The following is a 23594-nucleotide window of genomic DNA, read 5'->3' as shown; positions in this document are numbered from 1 at the left end:
TCTTAAGGTTGATTATGTTTAGAGACTTCATAATCCATTTCATTGATGGTTTTGGTTTGTTGTTCGTTTTTATTTCCATTTAACTGTTTTTGGTTGTTGGGTTTTATTTTAGAAAGTCAAAACATCTTTTAGTTCGAGAGTTTTTTTTTTTTTTTACAAGTTTATTGGTCTTTGAGGGAGTGAATTTCCATTATTATTATTATATTATCAATATGTTATTTGAAAACAGTCTCAAAAGAACAATATTATCGTTTATCACAATAATTACCAGGACAATTTATCGTCCAGCAAAATTTGTTACAGTAACAGGCCTACAAATAGCCAGAATTCGTTAATAATTTTGATTTGCGTTCCAGAGAAAAATCCTCTAACCTACTGAAAAGTCAGGAATCCACTGCAGTCCCAACGAAAAGGCTTTTTCTTAAAACCCAAAATATTTTGTGTTTCCAGTAAGAGATTTCCAGACGGTGCCATTATATGTGGCATACCATCTTCAAAACATTCAAGTCGAAACTTCTTCTGCGCTTTGAAAAGAAAGAGAAAGGCAGACTAAGTTTTTCATGAGGTTTAGTTTTTCTGACATAAAAATATGATGGTGCAGACAACCGACATGCCTTAATTCACAGAAACATCAAATATTCTTCTGGCTTTGACATTTTCCAGACGGTTCCAGTTAACTTTGCTGAGCTTAAAAGGATCTGCCGTTGAGAAATGGAAAGCCCGCAAACCTTGTAGTATAAAGAATATTTAAGGTTGTCAAAAGTGATTCAACTGAACTCTGTGAGAGATCCACGGTTTGGGACACAGCAGGCTTTAATTCCTATTAAATAAAAAGGAAATGTTCATTATCCTCTGCTGTCAGAACTGTTTAGGCCATTGAGAACAAAAAATAAAATTTTTTGGATGAGTTTCAAACACTTGAAAGGGTCTGAAACTTTTCTGTCAGCACTGTATCCTCTGCAGAAATTATCCAGCAAACTAAAAGCTCAGAGCTTCAGAATAGCAGAAATAATGAAGCTCAAACTAAAAAGGGATGCTTTTAGCATCAAAATCAATGGTGCTTTTGTTAGAGAATGACAGAAACTGCAGGAAACATCTCAGACGAGAGAACAAATGTGGTCTTGTTTGTCAAACAGATACGAGAGTGGGCGTTTAGTCCAAAAATATCTTGAATTAGCAAGTACAGAAAGGCTTATTTCTAACTAAAGGTAAGGGAGTCTTTTGTGACAGAGGACGAGTGTCTGTGTCTCAAAGAGAGTCAAACTGAGAGGAAGTGGATGCTTTTCTGCGCGCTTTAAATTGATGTAATTAGAGCTGTCTGATTATGACGAAGGATTGCAATCTGAAAAAAAAAAGTAACAGTACTGAAAACAGAGACCGGTTTATTCTAGATGAATTAAAAAAACAAACAAAATAAATGTGCTGCTAACATTACATGAAAAAAAAAACATGAGATGAGCCCAGCTTTAGTCAGTCTTATTAATTCTTCCAAATTTAAACACAACAACCACTTCTCAACATAGAGCTTCTATAAAGTAAAGCTTTAAAATTTTCAGGACATGATTGAAACGATTATCGGTTCTAAAATGACTGAAATCTAATCTTAAACGGCACAAAAACGGAACAGATTTGTTGTGTTTGCTTTTTTGGTCCAGATCAGAGTTTGATTACACATTCACACCTACCCAAACAAACTGGACTTTCTAGGTAAACGTATCAGAGTTGGATTAAAGTGGACTAAACAGGGCTGGTGTGAATGAACCCTTACGTCCAGGTAAACAAATGTCGACCTTAAGATCCACATCAACTTTACTGGACATAGCATTAATGCAAATATATTCATTATTCACACAAGTCTGAATCAGAAGTGATCAGCGCCATCTTAGTAGGCAATTCACAGCCGAACCATGGTTTTAAGACTAGCAGTAAGAAAATACGTGGACACTCTAAACCAATGTGCAAGAGAAGTATAAATTAACAAAATGGCTGCTGTCAAGATCGACTAGTATGAAAGGGAGAATGGAAACATGCCAGACGATGACAAGCTGCCTCTGATCTTATACTACAATATAGCTCACTACCTAGTGAACAGGAAGAGTGTTTACACCACGGAGGAGCTTCACGTCCTGACATCTATGTAGGCATACAATCGATGTTTAAACGGATTTGTAAAGGAACTACGAACTCTTTGCCTGAATAACAAGGTTCTGGTGACTGGCAGAGTAAGTACATACAGTAACATAAACGTAGGCCACATGTCTCTCATAGCTAGCAGATAAAAGCTACATTAGCTAAGCTAATTTTCCTAGTTTGGCAGTAAACTAGGTGCTACAGTAAATATCACTAATATTTGTCTTAGTATTATACTTAGCATTATAGTCAAAAATTGTAACTGAGTAAAAGTTGTAATGTACTTATAATGTTTATAAGTTGGATAAGAACAAGGTAAGAGTTAGTTCTAAGGCTGTGGCTTCTTTATTGTTGTCATAACAACTCCATAGCAACTGCCTGCCAAGATGGCCGTCAGTTACAAAGTTCCTGGCAGTGTGAAGTCACATGAGGAGGACTACGTGATCCTTCCTTTTGTTCGTGCTGACCCTGAATGACTGACTCTTTAAAGTTTTGAACTTTTACAAGTTTCAAAGTTTTCTGTTTTCTTTTTCTTTTTCTTCGTTGTTTTTTTAAAGGAGCAATTTAGTGAATCACAAGCCACCTTTTCAGAAAGCTTTAACGGTTTTCCAATATTTTATTCTGGTTCAAACGGGCACATACCTGGAACAAAAGTGATCTTCCCTACTGAGACTTTGACAAAAACCACCTGAAATATGATTGGCAGCTAGTTCAAACTGCTTTCAAACAGTGACTAACGTCAAAGAGCATAAATATAATGGGGAAACATGCTGGGCTTTCCTGCTGTTTGTTTCTAACATACGATTCACAGGTGAGGCAGCAGAGCGACCAGAGAGGAGAGAAAAGCAGCAATGAGGAATTACACAGGCTAAACAACAACTGGCCATGGACGTTTCTGAGAGGATTGTGAGCATGTGGCTATCGGGGGCAGATAACCGCAGGAACAATGGCAGCTAGAGGTGTGTGCGAGTCTGTTGTTATTTGTGTAAATGTATATATGTGTGTGTGTGAGTGTTTATATAAGAGGATGTCCTCGGGGTAAAGAAGAGCAAAAGGAGATGGATCGAGTGTGACAGGTCGCCACATCAGCAAACCCAACAAGGAGAGGACAATATGTCATCTGGTAAACAAAGAGGGAGGGGAAATTCAGACAAAACCTGAAGAAAGACAAAATTCTCTAAAAGGTTGGACCATATGGCTGTAAAACATATCACTATATAAGCCTTTCATATCAGTCAGAATCGATGATTATTGATCTTTTTTTTTTGTTTTAAATATCCGAAAGGATGCTAAACTGGTGGTGTAACCTTTCCTGTTTTATCTAGTTTCCACTTGACACCGTTATTTTAATTTTTAGCTTTTATTTTTATTTTTAAGCACAGTGGTGAAACCTTAAACTGCTGCTGTGCCAGTTACTCAAGTTGTTGCTAGGCAACCAAAGAGTGAGTGAGTTGCTAGGTAACTAAAGAGAGAGAGACTTAGTTGATTCCACCAACCTTGCTTAGCTAGCTATGAGAGGTTAAGCAGCTAAAGTTTTCCCTCTGCTTACATCTCCCAGAATGCTGTGCGGTTCTGGACTGGAGTTCAATGAATATTCTATATATGATGTATCAATTATTAATACTGATTGTGATATACATAATTTATTGTCCAGCCATATGTCTGCAAAATGTTATAAACTGTCTTTAATGACAACAAAGTCAATGTTTAAGATTACAAGGTGTCCAAAATTTGTGTTATATGGACCAAAATTATTAACTCAAAGATACTTGTGGGCCAAAAATTGTTGTTTCTATTTTTTAAACTAAAACACTAGAAGTTTCATTAAGAATTTGATCCGGCTCAACAACAACTAAGCATTAAATATTTTAATTAAACAAAAATTAGTCTTTTTTTTTGTAGGATACGTTCAGCTCTGTAAAAAACTAAGAGCCCACAGCACTGAACCCCTTTGAAACGCTCATAATTATTCCACCAAATATTGATCTCTGAACTCTTTGTGAGTTAAAACATTACTGTTGTCGTTTCTAAATTAATATGAACTTGTTCTCTTTCCATTATTTGAGGTCTGAAAGCTCTGCATCTTTTCCCTTATTTTATCCATTTCTCATTTTCTGCAAATCAATACTAAATGTTCAAAATGTAATGTTTGGATTGTTGACTGTGATTTTATGATGTGCATCACTTTGATCTGCCTTGTTGCTGAAATGTGACATACAAATAAACCTGATTGATTGATTGATTGATTGATTGATTGATTGATTGATTGATTGATTGATTGAATCAATCAATGCCGACTTGCCTACTGATCTTTGTATCTCGATGTATAAAAGGTCTGTAACTTGAAAATGAAAACATAAGGCAGGTAATGAAACTACAAACTGCATTGAGACTGGAGCTAAAAAAACCAAAGTGCTGAGTGTTCAATGACCTTCACTGATGGAGCTATTGAATGGCAAGGACCTACACTCTGGGATTATATATGTGCCATGTTGTGTGTTTAATTCACCAATAAAATCAATTAACAGTTTCTCATCTGTCTGATTGGAGCTAATTAACATGATGCTAATAACCGTCGAGGGAAGTCTGACACGTCTCGTCAAACATTTGCAGTCCAAGGACAAAACCGAAGGAAATTTATGTTGTGCGGCTCAGAATAAAGGAACAGCCGGCTATGCGCGCCGCTGAGACACTTCACTGTATTGCCTTGTTATTTACGCCCCCAGCAAGTGCTGAGACAGTCAAAGTAGTGGGTGTATTATTTTCTTATGAAGCATGTCTTGCTTTTCTGGAGAACGTTAATGGAAATTTCAGAGCATCAAAAACAAATTCCTGCAGATATTTGATGAAACAGACAGGGAGACTGGCTTTGGCCTGTGATCTAAATCCCCTACATTCGCGTTTTGAAAGAGCGTCATTGTTGCAGGCCGATTTGAGGACATGAGGATTTGAGAGGAACGGGGAGGGTGGGCGAAGCATTAATTTTCACTGTTTCCATTTTCAATTCTCCCGAGCCATATGGGGCGGCGTCAAGCTGGCAAAGGAACAAATAACAATTTGACGCCAGAGACCAGAGCTCACAGCGACGGATAGAGGGGGGTAAAAAAAAAAGTACAATACACGGGAGAGAAAGGGAAGGGAAATGAAGGATAAGAGAGAAGTTGAGTTATTTCCAGGACTGAACATAATGTGATTAGATGCTGGCAACAGGAGAAGTGTGAAGACTGACAGAGACAGTGGCACTGCCTTCAATGACAGGACATTAATCAACCCAACACCCACACACACGCTCGCAATGAGAAGTTTGTTTACACAACACACAACTTTTACATATCGACTGTATGTCAATCTGATGACTTTTCTATTCCAAGCCACTGTCTGATCTACAAGCAAAGAAATTAAGCTTTTTTTTTTTTTAGATTGATAAATTACCTCTCAAATTAAAAAAGTGAAGCTCCACAAAAATAATACAAAGTTAAACTTTAGAAGACAGAATGTTACATTAGAATTATGTTCATGAACTGTACAGTTTTCTTCCTTTTGCATGAATTACTGCATCAATGCGGCGTAGCATGGAGGGAATCAGCCTGTGGTTCTTCTGAGGTATAATCGAAGCCCAGAGTTGCTTAATTAGCAGTTTTCAGCTCATTTGGCTGCTCTGAGAGCAAACCTTTTCTTTAGTTTGTAAAGTTTGAAAACACTTGGTGAAGACTGATCACATTTCAGTCTTCACCAAAAAGAAGACTAAAATGTCTTCAGTCTTCATTGAAAAGTTTATATTTTTCTGTATAAAAATATAAACTCTTTATTAGCCTAACATTTGAGTCATATGCTAAGCTCAATTTTGGACTTCCATTTGTTACAGGTCATCTGCCTGTTTTAAAGTTTTTAAGTTAACATTTTGTACATTTTTACATTTCCATTTGGGTCACAACTGCTTCTAAAAACAACCCAAACTCTTTAAAAAAAAAAAAGAAAAAGAAAAGCAGCCAGTTGTTTTTAAGGTAATAAATCAATGTTTTCTGGTGTCTGGAAAATTAGTCATTTCATAAATCTCCCAATGGAACCTGCGCCATCACCTAGCAACCTTAGTCCGTCACCTAGCAACCGGAGTCGAGCTCCAGCACATTTGATCAGCTGGTTTTACCACTGTATACGCTGTACAAGGGCTGCTGGACAAGTGTTTTGCTGAAATAAAAAACACTTGATGCATTCTTGTTGGTTTTGCAGGAGGCTCCAATTCTGCTTTTCTAAGAGGTATGGTTGTATAATTGCACATCTGTTTGCAGTCATTTTCACATCCAAGTATAAACGTTGAGTTGGGGGGCGTGGCTAGTAGCAGTTTATTTGGATTTAAAGTGACAAGAGGCCCTAAAACAGGAGCTCGAAATAGGCAGAATTGAGCAAATTAAAATCTCTTTATCCAAGAAAGATTTTGAGAAAAAAAATATGTAGTGACCATGTTCTGTATCGCCCATAGATCCATCCTAACCTGTTCAAGGAAAACTTTACCCTTTCATTCTAGTGAGAATCTCTGATTAGCATCCATAAAAAAAGCAAAGCAATCGCAGCAGGAAAACAAAGAGGTTGTAAAGTGCTGCACTCTATTTAGCAGCTAATCAAAAACAGGAGGGCTGTCGATGTGCTTGGTGGACATTGGTCATTCTGCTGCAGTGCAGCTGGGCCACAGGGAAGGGGAGAGAGATGACTCTGGCTGTCAGGACCCCCATCTCAACCCCAGCAGGAGCGCAAGCCAATAATCGAAATCTCAGCCAGGAGTCACTGGGTTGCAGAGTGGGTTTGTGAGATGTGGGTGAATTTACAAAAAAAGAAACAAAAACAGAGAGGTGTTGAGCAAAAAAATGAGGAGAGCAAAGAAATAAAAAAAAATTGTAATTGAAAGACAAAGTAAGGCAATAAAAGAAGCAGATGGAGAAGAGTTTATAGGGTCTGTTTGTGTGGTCGTGAAAGTTTTCCAATGAAGCAAAAAAACAGTTTATGAGGTGCTTTTATGTGAGCAGCAGGCAGCAAGTCTGATCCTAAACGTTTTGCTGCTGCTGGGTGTGGAGACCCCTCCTGTTTCCCCTCATGATGACAGTAAGCCGCTGGCCGGCTCAGACCCCCGGTCCGCGCCCCCCGCGTGACTCCGCTCAGGCTTTAAAAGTTGAAAAGCCAGATTTGACACTTGGCTTTAATTCAGCGACCGAGATTAGCCGCTGTGTGTTTATGCATTTAAAGTGAGGAAAACAACTGCTCAGCTGTCACATTTTGGACCGCTAAAAAAAAGGAAAAATGTAATTACAGTACATTAAAGATAGGCTGCCAGCATTCAAATTTAAGTCATAATCCCCTGGAGACATAATGCGCATTAAGTTTAGACGGCATAAAATGTGGAACATTTAGACAGCAGTCATTAAAATGGCAATGTGACAAAAACTGTGTGTAGTTAAACTTTATGTGTTGCACCATTTGGATTCTTAGATTAGGAAAACCGCCAACACTAAATGTACCAGAGTCAATGTTGGCACTGAAAGCTGTTGGACTGAACCAGAAAACTTCATTAACTTGATGTTTAGATTTGCTGGAATGCAGGAAAAATTAATTGAATGTTTTGGATCAAAGTCTAAGCATCTGGAACTGCATCCAAACATGGTTACCCCTCAGCATCATGCTCCCACCACCATTTTTAACACTGGGCATTGTGTTGTTTTGGTGATTCTCCAATTTTAGCCCCATGTTTAACAGATTTCTCCATATCTTAACATTCTTTAGCGGTATTTTCTTTGCAAGAAAGCATTTGTTGCAACCCTCTTTCTTTCTTAATCCAGATATGTGGAGAACACAGGAAATTGCTGCTGCATGTAAAACCTGTGCTTACAAGAAATTCCTGCAACTCATTCACGGTTACCATTCGGCTCTCAACACCAATCTTGACCAGTTTTATTTTTGTGTCTTCGTTCTTTTTGCAAAAATATGCACAATTATACAACCATGCATCTTTAAAAAGCTGAAGTAGAGCCTCCTGCACAACCAACAAGAATGCAGCAAGTGGTTTCTGGATGGTAAGTCAACAATAACATCTGTCTTTTCTAGTAGCCATTGTACAGCAAATAAAGCCGTAAAACCAGTTCAACAGACAAGCTGGAGAGCCGCTTGGGTTGATAGGTAACGGGGCAGTGCGCGTCAATTGTGATTCAACAATTGGGACATTTTTGAAACGGCTCATTTTCCAGACACCACAAGCAAGCGATCTGATTTTATTGCTTCTTTAAGTGCTTGTTCTGATTTTAGAAGTAGTTGAAACTCAGGTGGAATTATATAAGCGTGAACCACAACCGTATGTAAATGTATGAAATCCATGAATACTTGAGATCCCTAAAAAACACTTTTAACTGACCATTTCAATAGTTCAAACTCAAATATACATTATTATGCATCAATGCGCACAGTGGAAACCATCTTAGCACTATCACAGAAGCTAACATCCACAGTCTTCCTTATTTCTGCTGGAGGGTAGCCAATCAAAACCAAGGGAAATAAAAGTAGCTCCTGGATTGGCTGCTTTGAAAACGCCAGACAATAGCATGTTAAGTAGCATTTTAGTTTCCCAAGGTGCATTTTATATTTGTTCAACAAAATAAATCCACAATTAGGTGAATCTGTCAGTACAGAACTGTAAATAAGAGGTCCAGTTTTTCTGTAGAAGCTGATGTATTTGTGTTTAGCAATATAAACCTATGAAAAGCATTTGTGCTTGGCAATAAAACCATATTCGCTCTGTATTTCAAACGAGACATGTTAGCAAACACCAACGGTGTCAGCTGTTGACTTGCCTCTGCTGAAGATTAATGCTGCTTCTTTACGTTTCTGAAGTGGGGGAGCAGAAATTGTATTTTTAATGGCCTCATAATGGAAAATCTTACAAGGGTAACACAGGACCAAAGGCCAGCTGCTCTGAATGCAGTGTGTGCGTTCAAAAGATGGATTGAGGAGGAAAAGGTGTTCATTTGTGAAGGTCGACCCGACTGAAAGCCCCAATCCATTTGGGAATGAGGTGAATGCACAATTCTTCGCCACAATCCGGCCCAGCCGTTCTGCTGGATTTCACGGTGGCCGCCCTCCACGCGGAGGCCGCATTTCACACTTCCAGCCGTCGCCATGGAGACGAGACAAAGACATCTGTTGGTGGATGTTGCACGTAACTTTTCTGCTCTGTGTCCAAGTTAAGGTCGAGAGTTGACACACTTCAAATAAGAGAAAGAAATAAAAATAAAAAAAACCTAACATGCTGCGGGAAAAAAAAAAAAACTACAAAAAAACCAGCCTGCCAACGCATGATGCCTCCTCGACGTGTGTGGGTTTGAGTGACCCAACCCCCGCTCTTACCTGATGGATGATCTCAGACACCGGCAGCTGGTCCACGTACGAGTACATCTCTTCACGCGCCTCTCCATTCGCAGGGCTGCGAGAGAGAGAGAGAACGGGACGCTGTCAGCATTTATGCAAGAAAGAAGGTCAGGCTACGGTAAATGCATAAGATTAAGTAAGAAAAGGTGAAAACAAACAGGAGATCTGATCACTGCCTTTACACGCAATCAGATTCTCCCCAGCACAAATCAACTTCACAATCCTTGTATAACCAGAATACATCTACAGCAGCAGCAGCCAGGCAGCCCTGGAAGCGAAAACAATGACAAGTCAACAATGAAATCAGAAAAAAAGGTGTTATGTGGCACAGAACAACAATCTACACAGCAACATGCTTGATATGTTTTTAATGTAGCTTAAAAGTGTTGGAAAAGCTCAGAGCTCTGAACTCCACTGATGTTCCCACAGAGAACCTACAAAAAGAAAAATATATCCAGAATCCAAAAGACAGCAGCTTCAGAAATAACTATAGCAGCCTTTCAAAAACTTAGTTTAAAATCACTGCCTGGATATTTTTGCTTGTTTTAATTGTACGAAGTTCTTTAAATGTCCTATGAGTAAATATATTTTCCCTTTTCTCCATAACAACTGGAACTTTCAATATGTAGCAGTTATTTACAATTTACTGTCTACTAAAAGAGTGTTTCATCAGATTAAACTAAAGTAAAACATGCTCCCTGCAACAGCGGGAGTGAAATTACCGTAATAACCCAACATAAAGCGCAATGTCTCCCCTTTCAGAAACCAATGAAATTTTTCAGGGAGCGCAGAGTTATGGTACCGCAAAGTCGGCTTGTAAAAATGTGTCATCAGTGACATCTTTGTGCCTAAGAGGGTTAAATTAGCTTTCTTTGTCCAATTCACTAATGCAAGGGTTTATTTGACACCACAAATGCATCACTACCTGAAAATATCTGCCCGACATGCTGTACGTTTACAGACTTCAATAAGAAAAGTTTCAGACTAGTTAGCAGTACTATAAACTTATCTCACAAATTCAGACTTGTGTGGTTTGTGGATGACCATATATTTTTGGCACAGAATCTCTGGAAACCCGTGAACCTTTTACCTAGATGAGACTTATTCAGGGGTGTTAGCAGCACCATTTTACAACTTAGCATCATTTCCTTTTTTACCACTTTGTGTGGTGTGTGTTTAAACTCAGGCACACAAAAAGCTAATGGTTATTTAAATGGTTTTGAGGCGTTTTGTGATAAAACTGTTGTTTACAGGTGTTTTGCAGACATTGCCTGAATGTGGAACTTTTTGTGGTTTATTGTTCAAAATTCCCAGCATTTGTAGATAGTTTAGTGAAGCTCTGATACCTGTGATTTGTTCCGGGTCAGTCGGTTTTAAAGTCACTATTTAAACCATTTTTTAAAGTTTTATTATTATTTTTTTTTAATGATTTTAGTTCCAAATGTTTTACTTTTCCTCGTGGATTCTTGCTTGGTGTATTTTTTATTTTTATTTTTTGCTTTTATGGTCTTATTAAACGTCCAGTGTTGACCACAGAAAAAGACAGCGGTAGTAATTTAATTAGTGGAAACATCCGTGTGGTCACAATAAAATATTAAAATGTATTCTGATTTTGTATTCAAATAAAAACAAAATGAATTGTTCATTTGAATAGAGAACACCGCTGCCATTTTACATGCTATTTAGTTTAAAATAACTAAAAATATTCCCAACATATATTGTGTATGATATAGCAAAAAATATATATCAGGACATTAGATTTTCCTTATGTCGCCTTACTTGTAAGGTTCAAATACTAGTTTTACTTTTCTTTTTTTTTATTAAAACAAAAACAAATTTCCCCTTTGCTCAGTGGTTAAAAGGTTGGACATTATCAACATGCAGGCAAAAGTCCTTCAGTTTATAATGTGAGGAAAATTAAACTAAAAATAATTAATGGCTTATTAATCCTTCCCCACTGTTTCCCTATGAAGCCGCTTTAGGTTGAGTTTTATCTTGAAGAAGTTTGTCGCAGGGAGCCAAATTTACTGATTAGCGCAGGCGATAAGTGATGCTAACGACACGGCATTGCATGATTAAAATTGCTCTCATGCAGGTTAAGCTTCTATCTTTATCCATTACAAAGAGCCGCAGTTTTTATCCCCTTCACAAGGTTAAAATACATCCATCCATTTTCTTACACCCTTGTCCTTCAGTGGGGTCGGGAGGGTTGCTGGTGCCCATCTCTAGTTAGCGTTCCGGGCGAGAGGCGGGTTCACCCTGGACAGGTCGCCAGTCTGTCGCAGGGCAACACACAGACACACAGGACAAACAACCAGGCACACACACACTCACACCTAGGGGCAATTTGGAGAGGCCAATTAACCTGACAGTCATGTTTTTGGACTGTGAGAGGAAACCGGAGTACCTAGAGAAAACCCACACATGCACAGAGAGAACATGCAAACTCCATGCAGAAAGACCAGGGCCGGGAATCGAACCCAGAACCTTCTTGCTGCAAGGCAACAGCTCTACCAACTGCGCCACTGTGCAGCCCCAGGATTAAAATAATAAGCTAATAATAAACTTTAAGCAGCACAATATTTAAAACAAACATGTCCCATAACCGTCCTCAGATGTAGGAAAATTTATAATCTGCATGGGTTGTAGAAAGTGAGGCTCTGGGGGCTATTTGTGGTCGTTGGAGTGATTTTGTGCGGCCCCCCCAACTGCAATTTAAGAATGATAAAAATTTGGCCGGATGCAAACTTTTTATGTCATGTGCAACACAAAGTATTTGTCTCTTTTATAATGAGCAAAGCCACATCTATGTAGAGACTTTTACTGGAAAGTCAACTTTGCTGCACCCAAGTTAGCTTTTAACTAATTTATTGAATTTAGCTAAATATAAGAAGTGTTTGGAAAGAGACCAACTCAAATCTTTGTCTTACAACAGAATAAATCTGTTCAATCAAGTGCAAAATTATTTGAAAACTAAATAAAAAGTGTTTTAATACAGAAAATGTGTAAAATAATTTTAAAGTTTTGGATCTATAATGAATAAATAAGTAAATCAGACAACTTGAATTGTTTTATTTTAATATTTCTACTACTATTATTATTATTATTATTATTATTATTATTATTATTATTAGGCTCATGAGTACTTTTGATTTCCCAATTTTAGCCTATGTGACAAAAAGTTTGGACACCCCTGACAAAGGCATGTTTTGATAATAAGTTACAAATAAAAAAACAAACAATAAATTATTATTAAGGTTCAACATTTCAGAACGGGGCAATACCACCTACGATAAATGCAAAACTCACACAATGTGCTTTTTTTCTCCTCTGAATGCCAGAGAAGCAATCATGATCAGGACTTGACCCTGGAAGTATTTATACACTCAATCACCAGCCAGTTTATTAGGTACATAAACCTCTTCAATTGCTTGTTAACACTGATAGCAAATCAGTTCAATGCCTTTAGGCGTGTCAGAGGTTCAAACCAGCTGAGCATCAGAACGAGGAGGATTTAAGCGGCTCTGAATCTGGTCTGAGTATTTCAGAAGCCGATCATTTCCTGGGATTTTTATGCCCAACTGTCTTCCTGGTTTTTCTGAAGTCATGTGGATGAAAATGCTTTGCTGATGTCAAGAGGTCGGGCAGACGGACTAATTCAAGAAGACAGAAAGGCATCAAATAACCATTCGTTATAACCAAGGTAAGCAGAATACCATCCCTGAATGCACATGTCAAACCTTGAAGCAGATGGGCTACGGCAGCTAAGAACAGGAAACTGAAGCCACACAGCCTCACCAGAGTTGGACAACAACAGATGGGAACACATTGGTTGGTTTAATGAATCTTCTGTTCAGCAAAAACGTTCAGATTTTAGGAAAATTAATCTGGTTTATGTGAAAGAATTGACTGATTCTGACTGGGATCTACAGGATGGTGGTGGAGCTACGATGCTGTGGAGAATGTTGTTTGATTCACCTTGAGGTTCTACCAAGCTTAGCTGATGTCATCAACAGTAATCCAGTTTTCTGATGTTACCTTTCAAGTAGCTCAGAGTCACAGAAACTCTAGTCGTCTCAAATTGGTTTCCTGAACGTGACACTTTGGTTTCCTGTATCCCAGTGGCCTCCACAGTCACCAGGTTTTAATCCAACTAAACACATTTGGGATGTGATGAAACATGAGAATCAGATCTGCAGAACTGAGAGACGCCTTCATGTGAATGTGGACCAAAGTCTCTGATGAATGTGTCAGAAACATGTTGAATTTACACCATGAAGAAATAAGGCCATTCTGAAGACAACAGGCGGTCCAACCCAATCTGGTTTTGTGTGAATCTAATCAGGCAGATGGTGAGCATATTTATTCAATGATTAGAGATGTGGCGATCAGGTTTTTTCCTGCCGATTCTGATCACCCATGAGGGCCGATCACCGATACCGATCACCAATACCGATCACATAATTTTTTTTTTTTTTTCATTAACACTACCGGTTACATTATGTGTAAAAAGGAACCATGAATTCACCTTAATTTAGACAAAAACTTTTAAATATTTTAATAACTTTTCCAAGAAAAAAACAAAACAGGCATTGTGCAAATTGTACTGCTATCAATAATACTATCTTTAACAGACTGAAAACACATGAAGGCTCTGAAGAGGCTAAATAATGCAAAGAGTCAAAATAAAACCTCTCAACATTGCCAAAAAAAATTCAAGTATAAAACTTAACATTAAAAGGCAAATACAGAATCCATTACAATAAACAATCCAGAGTTACTGAATGAAAACTTCCTGATAGCATGGCGGCTAGCTGATTACTGTTAGCTCTGATTGGCTGTTTCTGACTGAGCGGAGTAATTATGCAGAGCAGGGAGGAGATCGATTATTTTTTTTAGAGATTATGTCTCATGTTAGGACAGCGAAAGTTTTAATACGTATGTAAAATGTATGTTTTTAGGTTAGATGCTGCAGCTTAAAACAGAGGTTCGGTGTGAGAGTCACTACCAGGTGGAGCAGAAGCGGCGCTCCGTCTGTGAAATATTACTACCTGTAGCGTAGCAGCGGTTCAACAGCGAGAGCAGAACCAGCGTCTTACATCGCAGCTCAAAGACTTAAATAATTTTGCGGGTTATTTGTTTAGCTTTCTGACCGTCATGCTAATCCGGGTGAGTGTTTGTATCTGTGTGCAGCTTTACCCGTTATTTGATCCTCCATATGTCTTTTTTACTGCAGTGAGCCTTGATGTAGCCAAACTCCGTCAAGTATGCCATTGTTTTTATGCCATATTAGATTCGTTGTGTTGATGCATTTTGATGTGCTTCAATTTTCCGCCGGAACTCGCAAACTTCCCCATTCACTCAGTGCGTTATAGTTCCACATCGCTTAGGATTTGTTGCTGCGCGTTTGCGCAGTGTGAAGGAAAGAAGAGACCAGCTGCACAGGCAGGCTGCGAAATGAGATGCAGGTGATCGGTATCGGCAACAAGAGACCATGATCGGCGATCACCGATTATACACTTTTTCAAGGAAATCGGTCGATTATGATCGGTGGCCGATCGATCGGCACACCTCTAGCAATGACCATATCTTTTAAAGGCCAACAAATAGGTTTTTATGCATTTTGGCCTTTCATCCACACAAAAAATCTATTTCATCTCACCAAAAGCGATTTATAAAAACTCAGCCCAAAGTGAAGATGTGAGAAAACTTTGTTTTTGTGTTTGCGTGTATAAATGGAAAAATTCAGATATACGGTCTCGACAAATAATGCATCAATATGCTTTGACATTATTTCCAACTGACATTGTCTTCTTTTTTATTAACTTTATATTCTAATAGGCTATTTAAATGTAATTAAACCTCTACATCAGTTCACACAAATTAACCTCATGGTGCCACGTTTAATTCAACAACCCATCGCCATTACAGGGTGTTGTCTTCAGCTCGTAGATAGATAAATGTTCATTTATTCCCGTTCGTGTCGATCTTATTAATTTGAGATAAGTTAACAAACTGTAAATAATAATAATGTTCAATCTGCTATACGGATGCTGTGATGTGTTTTTATTTTAGTTTTTTTCCCTCTTTGAGATGCATTTAAGTGTGGTTGTCCTGCTGTCTGCAAAGAAAATTGCCCCTTGGAAGATAATAAAGTTCATCTAATCAGGAAGCTTTGGTTGTTTTTAAGTAATCTGATTGGCTGACAGGTTTGTGCTGCACTGCCCTCTATGGGTTTGACATGTTTAAAACAATACCGAGAGGCGTATTTGTGCTAATTCATGAAGTTTAAAACTTTTCTGAACTCGATCGATCCCAGGTGTACAATATTTTTAAAATGACTTGATGAAAATATAAATTTTTATTAAGACGTTGTGTGCAGGACCCAAACTTACATTGGGGATGTATTCATTTTGTTTTGAGAGATTTTAAACTGTGTCTCATTAAATCTCCAACAATAGCTCTACATATATAGTCAAGAAACTATTTATTCTTTTTTTTTTACATATATTGGCAACAAAATGTATGCTTACACATAAGACTTTTGTCTTATCAGTGCATTTAAAGACAAACGGATGAAGCCATGCAGAATAGGAGGCAGCTCTTTCAGTTATCAGGCTCTTTGAGAAGAACCAGCTGCCAGTTTTTGTCCGTGAGGAACAAACGCCACCTGTTTACAGGATTCGGCTTGAAGGTTTCTTTTGTGACAAAGCTTAAAGCTCAGGGACTTTCCTGGGATATATCTGTAGTTATGAACCAAGATAAGCTTAGCCTGCTGGAGGATATAATGGCCTTTTTTCCCCCCCTCTATTATTTTCTCTCCTCACACTCATTTTATACATCATTTATAGTTATTGCTGCCGTTACCCATGAGCAACATCTCCATTTCTTCTCTCCACAAAAGACACACCTGGCCCACTGCTTCTGCAATCACAATTTAGTTTTTTCCTGGAAACGGCCATTAACTAAGCCATTGCTGCATTATATTTGTGTATTCTTTGGCTTTGTTTCCTATAAAGAGCCCTCCTGATTAGTGCGTCTGTATTTTTTCTGCTTCCTTCATGTATTTTAATGCCCAGATGGTTTGAGACTGGAACAGCTACAGAGGCACATTCTTCCTAAAAAAAAAAAAGGGAAGCTTCTCATCTACAGTCATCAGCTTTGAAGCAACTGACATGGCTTCAGCAGATAACTAAACTGGGTTACAAAATATATTTTTTGGAAGTTGTCTATGTTTTTTCAACTATTTTGCACCACTGAATCCAAAATGACATCCATTTTTCTCAACCAGGTCAGAATTTTATTCTAATTTGATTTGGAGAAATTCAATCTGCTGATTAAATTGATGACATTATCGGTTTGTTTCCGTTAATATTTCTCATCCAAAAAAGGTTATAGTAGAAAAAAAACATGCTTTCCAACAGAGTTAGCTAATTACGTGTTACAAACTTTGATTTGTATTGTACTTGTATTTCTGTAAACTGAATAATGAACACTGATAAGGATAAGTACATTTAAACTGAACATTACGTCTTCATCTCTCCCGCTGCCCATCACTCATTGATCCCAGATTATCAGGAAACCGATCCATATGTGAGAACAATTCATGCTTTTTGATGCTCATGTGGCATCCATAGTTCAGAAAGTTGGCCTTATTGAGCAAAACCAATGCGATTTTCGGATTCAGTACATCAAAACAGTTGAAAGACCCCAGACAGTGGACCACTGTTAAATATTTACCAATTGAAATGAAAGCTCAACTACAACTGAACGTCTCAATTGGTAGTTTTAGGCCGTATATAATTCAATTTGAAGCCAATGTTAATTTAATTTGGCTCAAACTGGATTCTTTAAATAACTGGACAAGTTATTTAAAGAAAGTGTCAAGATCGACTCTGTAGGCATCTGGAACCATGTAAAAATACTGAACTATTACAACTTTGTGTTGCAAGTGATGCTGTACAAACATTTCACTAGACAAAAAAAAATCCCTGAGCGATTACGAAACTACATAACATCAACTTGCCGAGTCATTTTCCTGCAGGAAAATCTTTGGTTAAAAAAAATGAAATTCTAAATTTAAATACAAGCTTATAGAACTGCTGTTAGCATAAGCATTCACAAAATTCACATAAAAAAAACAAACTCCCCAACAATGGCAGTCCTCTTATAGTAGCAGTGATGTTTGCCGAACGCCAAACACAAAGGGAAACAAAATAACGTGACCTGATTTCTCTCTGGGAAAGATTTCCTTGGTGAGTAAGAACAAACAGGCTTAGGGATGAGAGCAATTGAAAAGTGGGAACGGATTTGAGGAACAGGCTAAGATGGTTGTTTTTCTTTCATGGGATTTGTTAACCGTAACAAAGACACAACGCATTACTATCCTAGTAGAATAACTCTGCTCTGCAGCAGGTATAAGTAATCTAACCTGGATTACTGCAACTCTCTGCGTCTGCTGAACCTCCTCTATTCAACTGAATTCTCCTCATTTGTGATGAATAAAATGTGTGATATTTTCATGCTTCTAGGCCAGGTTGTTCTTGAAAATCACCTGGTAAAATAAAAAAATAAAATAAAAATTCCACTGTTCTGACTTTAAAGCGCAGTTTGGACTGATACCCAGTTAAATGTTTAAATACATAGCCTCTATTTCACCTCCAGATTCCTCCATAAACTTTTCAATACATGAAGTCAAGAAATATGTGAAAAAGCAGAACACAAAAGGCAAAGAAGAGAGAAAATTTGCAGAAAAGTGATGAGAGCACATACAAAACATCAAACTCAAGTATTAATCAAATCATAACATTAAATCCTAGCATTTGTCGTTGTAAATATGGTGATATATTTAAACTTTTTGGTTCTGAAAGAGAAATTTTGGGGGAAAAAAATAATCTGACGAACTTCAACTGGACTTTATGCAGAAAACATGTAAACAGATGTTAAAAACAGATTCAGTGAAAAGCAGAGACATATATATATATATATATATATATATATATATATATATATATACATATATATATGCCCCCCAATCAACATTTACACTAGCACTGAAAAATGGCTGAAAACAGATTCATACATCTTTGAAAAACATTAGTAGAGCCTCCTGCACAACCAACAAGTATGCAGTGCATACATAAAGAAATGTAATAAAAGAAAAAACATCTATATGAGGGGATACCAAGTTTCCAGAATGACGCTGCTGCACGCGCAGTTTTCGTAGTACACGATTCTGCCGATAGTTATTTGTACAACCACGCCTTCTCAATCAGTGTGCCAAGAGGCGTTGATGTGGAAGGTTTTATCTATCTGCAGTGAGTTTTCTTGGAAGAGCCGTTTTGTCCAGCCGTCGTTTTTCTTCATGGAGAAGTTTTATGAGCAGCGCGCGGCTGAAGCTTTGCTACCTGCTCGGGAAAAAAGCGGTTGATCATCAATTGACATTTCACCATTTTTAAAGTGGGTGAACCATGAGTAAACTTGAGCTTGACACATAGCGTCATCCTTGTAAGCGGTCTTCAACATTTGAACGGTTTCCAATGCTTTTTTCCCGCGCTTGGCACACTGATTGAGAAGGCGTGGTTGAACAAATACCTAGCGGCAGAATCGTGTACTACGAAAACTGCGCGTGCAGCAGCGTCATTCTGGAAACTTTTGGGTACCCCCTCGTATGCGTTTCACTTAGTAAATTTCTCAGTAATATTCCAGTTCATCAAACATGAATGTGTGCAAAATGCTAAGAAATCCAACAGATATTTTAGCTCAAGTGACCAAAATCCACAATAGAGGTTTAAAACCTTCCAGCAGTACCACTGCTTTTTTGAAAGCCTCTTTCTCTCTCTGAAACTGAGCCAGGCGCAGCAGTCCCAGCTAAATGTCACAGTCGAGTGGAGGTTCAAATGACTGACTGTCTTTCATTCAAAGTTCAAGCCAGCCAGCCTCTGACAAAGTGGGCCAAAAGCTCCTGTGAGCTGCCCTGCCTCTCCTCCGACCACTCGCAGAGTGGAGCAACCTGTTTATCTCCACTTTTTGTTTCTTTCTTCACTCCTAAGTTATTATCCCCCAACAACTTTCTTTCAGGATCTTGCCCTCTTGCCCTCCTCCTCTATTCATCCCCGTTTGATGTCTCCCTCTCTGCATGTCAGTGGGCTCTCTGACAGACAGAGAAAACGGGATGAGCCGGCAAGCAGGGCGGCGATCCCCTGCTGAGCCCTCCATGAGCTCAAAGCGCTTTCTGCCTTTAAAAGCATTGCAGCTGCTCCACCCCTCCCCTTTCAACTTGGCTGCAAGATTTTAGCTCCAACTCAGTGAATGCTATTGTCCATTCTATTCTCCATGAAGACATTTCTGGAGAGTTTTCCTCTATCCTTGTAAATGATCCTAATAGATGTGGCCGCCTCCAGCTTTGCTCCTGCTGCCGTCTCCAGCTGCCATCTTTAGGCCTTACTAATTTATTTGTGCCATCTGCCCCCCTAAAAGCCGAAGCGGTGTTTGTACACTCGATCCGGAGCTGCAGGTCACAAATTACATTAGACTTACATTATGACTCAATGGAGTCTGGATTTAGTTGTTATTCGATACTTGTAATTACTCTGGGAACTGCATAACCTGTAGCAAAATGTGTTGCAGTCAAATATCTCCTGTAGCTTGAAGTGAAAAGTGGTGGAGAGGGTGTTTAAATGGATCTAGGCTTAATACCACTAAGTGCCATTCAGTTGAGTAAAAGGATCCAGAAATGTGTCCCGGCTAGAAAATGAGTTCCAGTGAACTCGTCTGCTTGCCTACGTGGCTGAACAGGCTGACAAAAGTGGACTAAAGCAGCACTACATTTATTAAAAACGCGGCTGTGTGAGCTGTAATCTTCTCTCTGTGGGGACACTCAGAGTACTCTTCAACCCATTTTCTGGTCTTATGAAACAATATGTTTTAGTAGCAATAATGGCCTCTGTTCTGACAGTCACAGAAAGAATCCTGTCAGCAATCTCTTGTTGATTACCAAAAGAGATCGCCCTCTTCTTTTGGAAGAGGTTACAACCCAGCTTTCTTTACTAATGCTGATAAATATTGAATAAATAAAAAGGGGAAAAAAATCTGGGTTTTGCTGTTGCTTTACAGTGTCCTGGTAAGTGTCAATAGAAGATCGAAAAAATTGCTTAATACCTCCATTTGATATGAAACAAGCAAAAAATTATTACTTTCTGGAAGAAGCTGAGGGTACTTGTTTAAATCCAAATAAGCGGCTGCTGGGCATGCCTCCCCCAACTCAACGTTTACATTCACACATGAAAATGGCTGCAAACAAATGCACAATTATAAAAGCACATATCTTTGAAAAGCATTAGTAGAGCCTCCTGCATAACCAACAAGAATGCAACAAGTAGTTTCTGGATGGCAAGTCAACAAAACACTTGTCTTTTCCAGCAGCCATTGTAAAACGCATATATGTTTTTAGAAGCAGTAGATACTCAAACGGAAGTATAAAAACGAACAAAATGTGAATTTAGCATAATAGGTCCCCTTTAAGGCTCTGTACTTTGTAGGGTTTCTAAATGGCACGCTTCTGCTACATCATGTAGACACTGGGGGCAGTTTCCCCTTTATTGCCCAACTACAGGGGGATCACACTACTTAGCCTGCCTGGTGAGATTTATTACTAGAGTGGAGAGTCAGACCAAAGGTCAGGTTCAGTGGACCAACTCTACATTCTCACCAGGATCCTGGAAGGTACATTTCCTGTTTTATCCTTTTCAAAATGTGGCAGCAAAACACCCAACCACAGTTCACTTGAATGAGAAAATGATGGACAAAATGCTGCCACTGTAAGACCTTTCTTTTTCAGTCACATTGTGATCATAACTGAAGAAGAAGTATTTCTGAAAATCAGCCACAGCCATTTATTCTAGTGATTATGGCCTCAGAGAAGAGAATCTGTTCTACAGTGTGTCAGGACAGATTTAGCTCAGTGTTCAGCAGAGGGACAGCCTCAGGTGGAGACAAAGTTGTAGATGGAAAGCTGAGGTAGTTTGGACCTATGTGAAGGAAGGACGTAGGATATATTGGACAGAAAATGATGAATCTACCTGAGAAACAAAAGAAAAATGACGACAAAGTATCAAGGATGCAGTGAAGAAGTTTTAAGAGGGTTAAGATGACCAGGAAAGGTTCACGTGGGGGAATATGGTGCCTTTTAGCTAAATCTCCTTCTCAATTTTTTGATAATTTTTGAATAATGAAATTGGATATTTTATGTTGGGTTGCATCAGAGCCTCCGTGTTTAGAAGAAAATCTCCCATAAAATCACCATAACGACTGAATATGCGGTCTGCTGCCACATCTGAGCCTGGAATTACAACCACCACTACAGCCAAAGTTTAGAAATCAGGGAACATTTCTCCAACTTAAGTGATCAGAAGTTACCAAGATTGCCTGAATTAAGAGTTTTCTGATTCCTCAGTATGTGCTCCTTCTGTACCAGAGGTCCAACTGCACCAGTTTGTGATTTTGAATGGTTACACACACACTCCAAAGTCTCCGTCAGCTCCTGGATAGTGAGCTGCATGAGATCCTTTCCAGTGTCCAGAAAGGAGATAATGCTCAGATACTCCTATATGAATTTTATTTTGTAGTTACCTCCACAATGAAAATGAAAATGTCTGCGCATCCCCACCAAGTGGTCAGGTGTGTGAACTGAAATCTGTCAAAATGACAGAAGGCCTTCAGATTTTTCAGATACCATTTTTAAAAATGGCAAAAAGTATAAAATATTCAATTAACTTTACTTCTGCATGATGAGGCCTTCCAAACTGAAAGACTCGCATCTCAATACCAGTGGAAACAAACCAACTGGTCAGCTATTGCAATATAACACTTTAATGTCAATAGATTATTGTCCATTGATTACTGGCTATTAAATAATTGGACATGCCACTTTTCTTCAAAATCAGAACTTTTTTCATGATCTTTTATAGAGAAAGCCATCAGAAACAAACTCCTTTGCTGAATGAATAAATCTAAATCTGTCAGAAGTGTGTGTAACGTTGGGCTTCACTGTACTTTCAATTTGGAGATTTAGCTTCCACTGGTAATTATTCAGCTGAGTGCCAACTAACTGTAAGCAGTAATTGTTTGATTTATTGAGGTACCTGGAAAAAGGTGGATTACCTGCTGCTGGCCAACAACAAACAAATTCAATACCAAAAGAAGCAAACTGCTGTTTACTTCCTGATGCAATGAAGGGAAACATCTCAGGTTTAATCAGATTCAGCTCCGTTTCTGCCAAACATGCATTTTTAGAGCCTAATTAGCATCACACCTACCATTTCACATGTCGAAAACAAATTCTCATTTGCTTAATCTGCAACTTCTGAGGCAAACACATCAACCCCCAGAAGATGATTTAATAATCCTGATTTCAGAGATCAAATCTGACTTTAAAAAATTAATCAGGTCTCCAGTTCAGAATATCCTCACACACAACTCTACAATTTAACCCGGAGCAGCAGATGAAGTCCAGGTGTTTAAAAAAACGCTGAAGTTCCTGTCGCATGAAAAGTACCGATCCTTGGAAGCAGAGGCGGGGCAGCGCCTGCTGGTCCTCGGGCGCTTCTGCAAACTTTGCTCCGTCGAGCATCAAATGAATGAGGGGGTTGCTGGAATCTTGCATCAGAAATGAAGAAGTGTGTCTCTGTGTGACTGAATCAGGCCAGCTGCCAGCTCAATAACAAACTGTGCCATGATTCTGTGTTGTGGCAGACCTAATGCGTCAGGCTTAATCAATAATAAAGTAATAGGGGAGAGTTGCGTGCAATGGCTACCAGGCCTGGGGCCAAAATAGTCACTGACCACAACTTGCATGGAAATGTGCTTTTGATTAGTAGCTCAGCAAAAAAAAATATTCTTAATTCCTTCTGGTGGTCAAATTAGACCCTGTTTAATGAAATTATTAAGAGTGTGTGATTTTGTGTGCATTTGTGCTGAATGTTTTTTTATTCAGAAATATAAAACCTCCAAACTAATGAGTCCAACCACCTGCCTCATGCTGGCACTCATTCATTAGT

At 38.6% G+C, this 23594-nt stretch overlaps 1 protein-coding gene across 1 annotated transcript in view; it reads right to left on the bottom strand.

Annotated features, from left to right (window-relative positions):
• pigk (phosphatidylinositol glycan anchor biosynthesis, class K) overlaps window positions 1-23594 on the bottom strand; it is a 39618-nt gene that overhangs the window by 4867 nt on the left and 11157 nt on the right. The window contains exon 10 of the mRNA XM_008434640.2: window positions 9517-9592. Coding sequence (XP_008432862.1) covers window positions 9517-9592 — 76 coding nt within the window. The remainder of the gene's footprint in view (window positions 1-9516; window positions 9593-23594) is intronic.

Source organism: Poecilia reticulata, linkage group LG17, assembly GCF_000633615.1.
Source record: "Poecilia reticulata strain Guanapo linkage group LG17, Guppy_female_1.0+MT, whole genome shotgun sequence".
In the NCBI taxonomy this organism is placed as follows: Eukaryota; Metazoa; Chordata; class Actinopteri; order Cyprinodontiformes; family Poeciliidae; genus Poecilia; species Poecilia reticulata.
The sequence above is the reverse complement of the archived record's forward strand: the minus strand, read 5'-3'. Positions and strand labels throughout refer to the sequence as shown.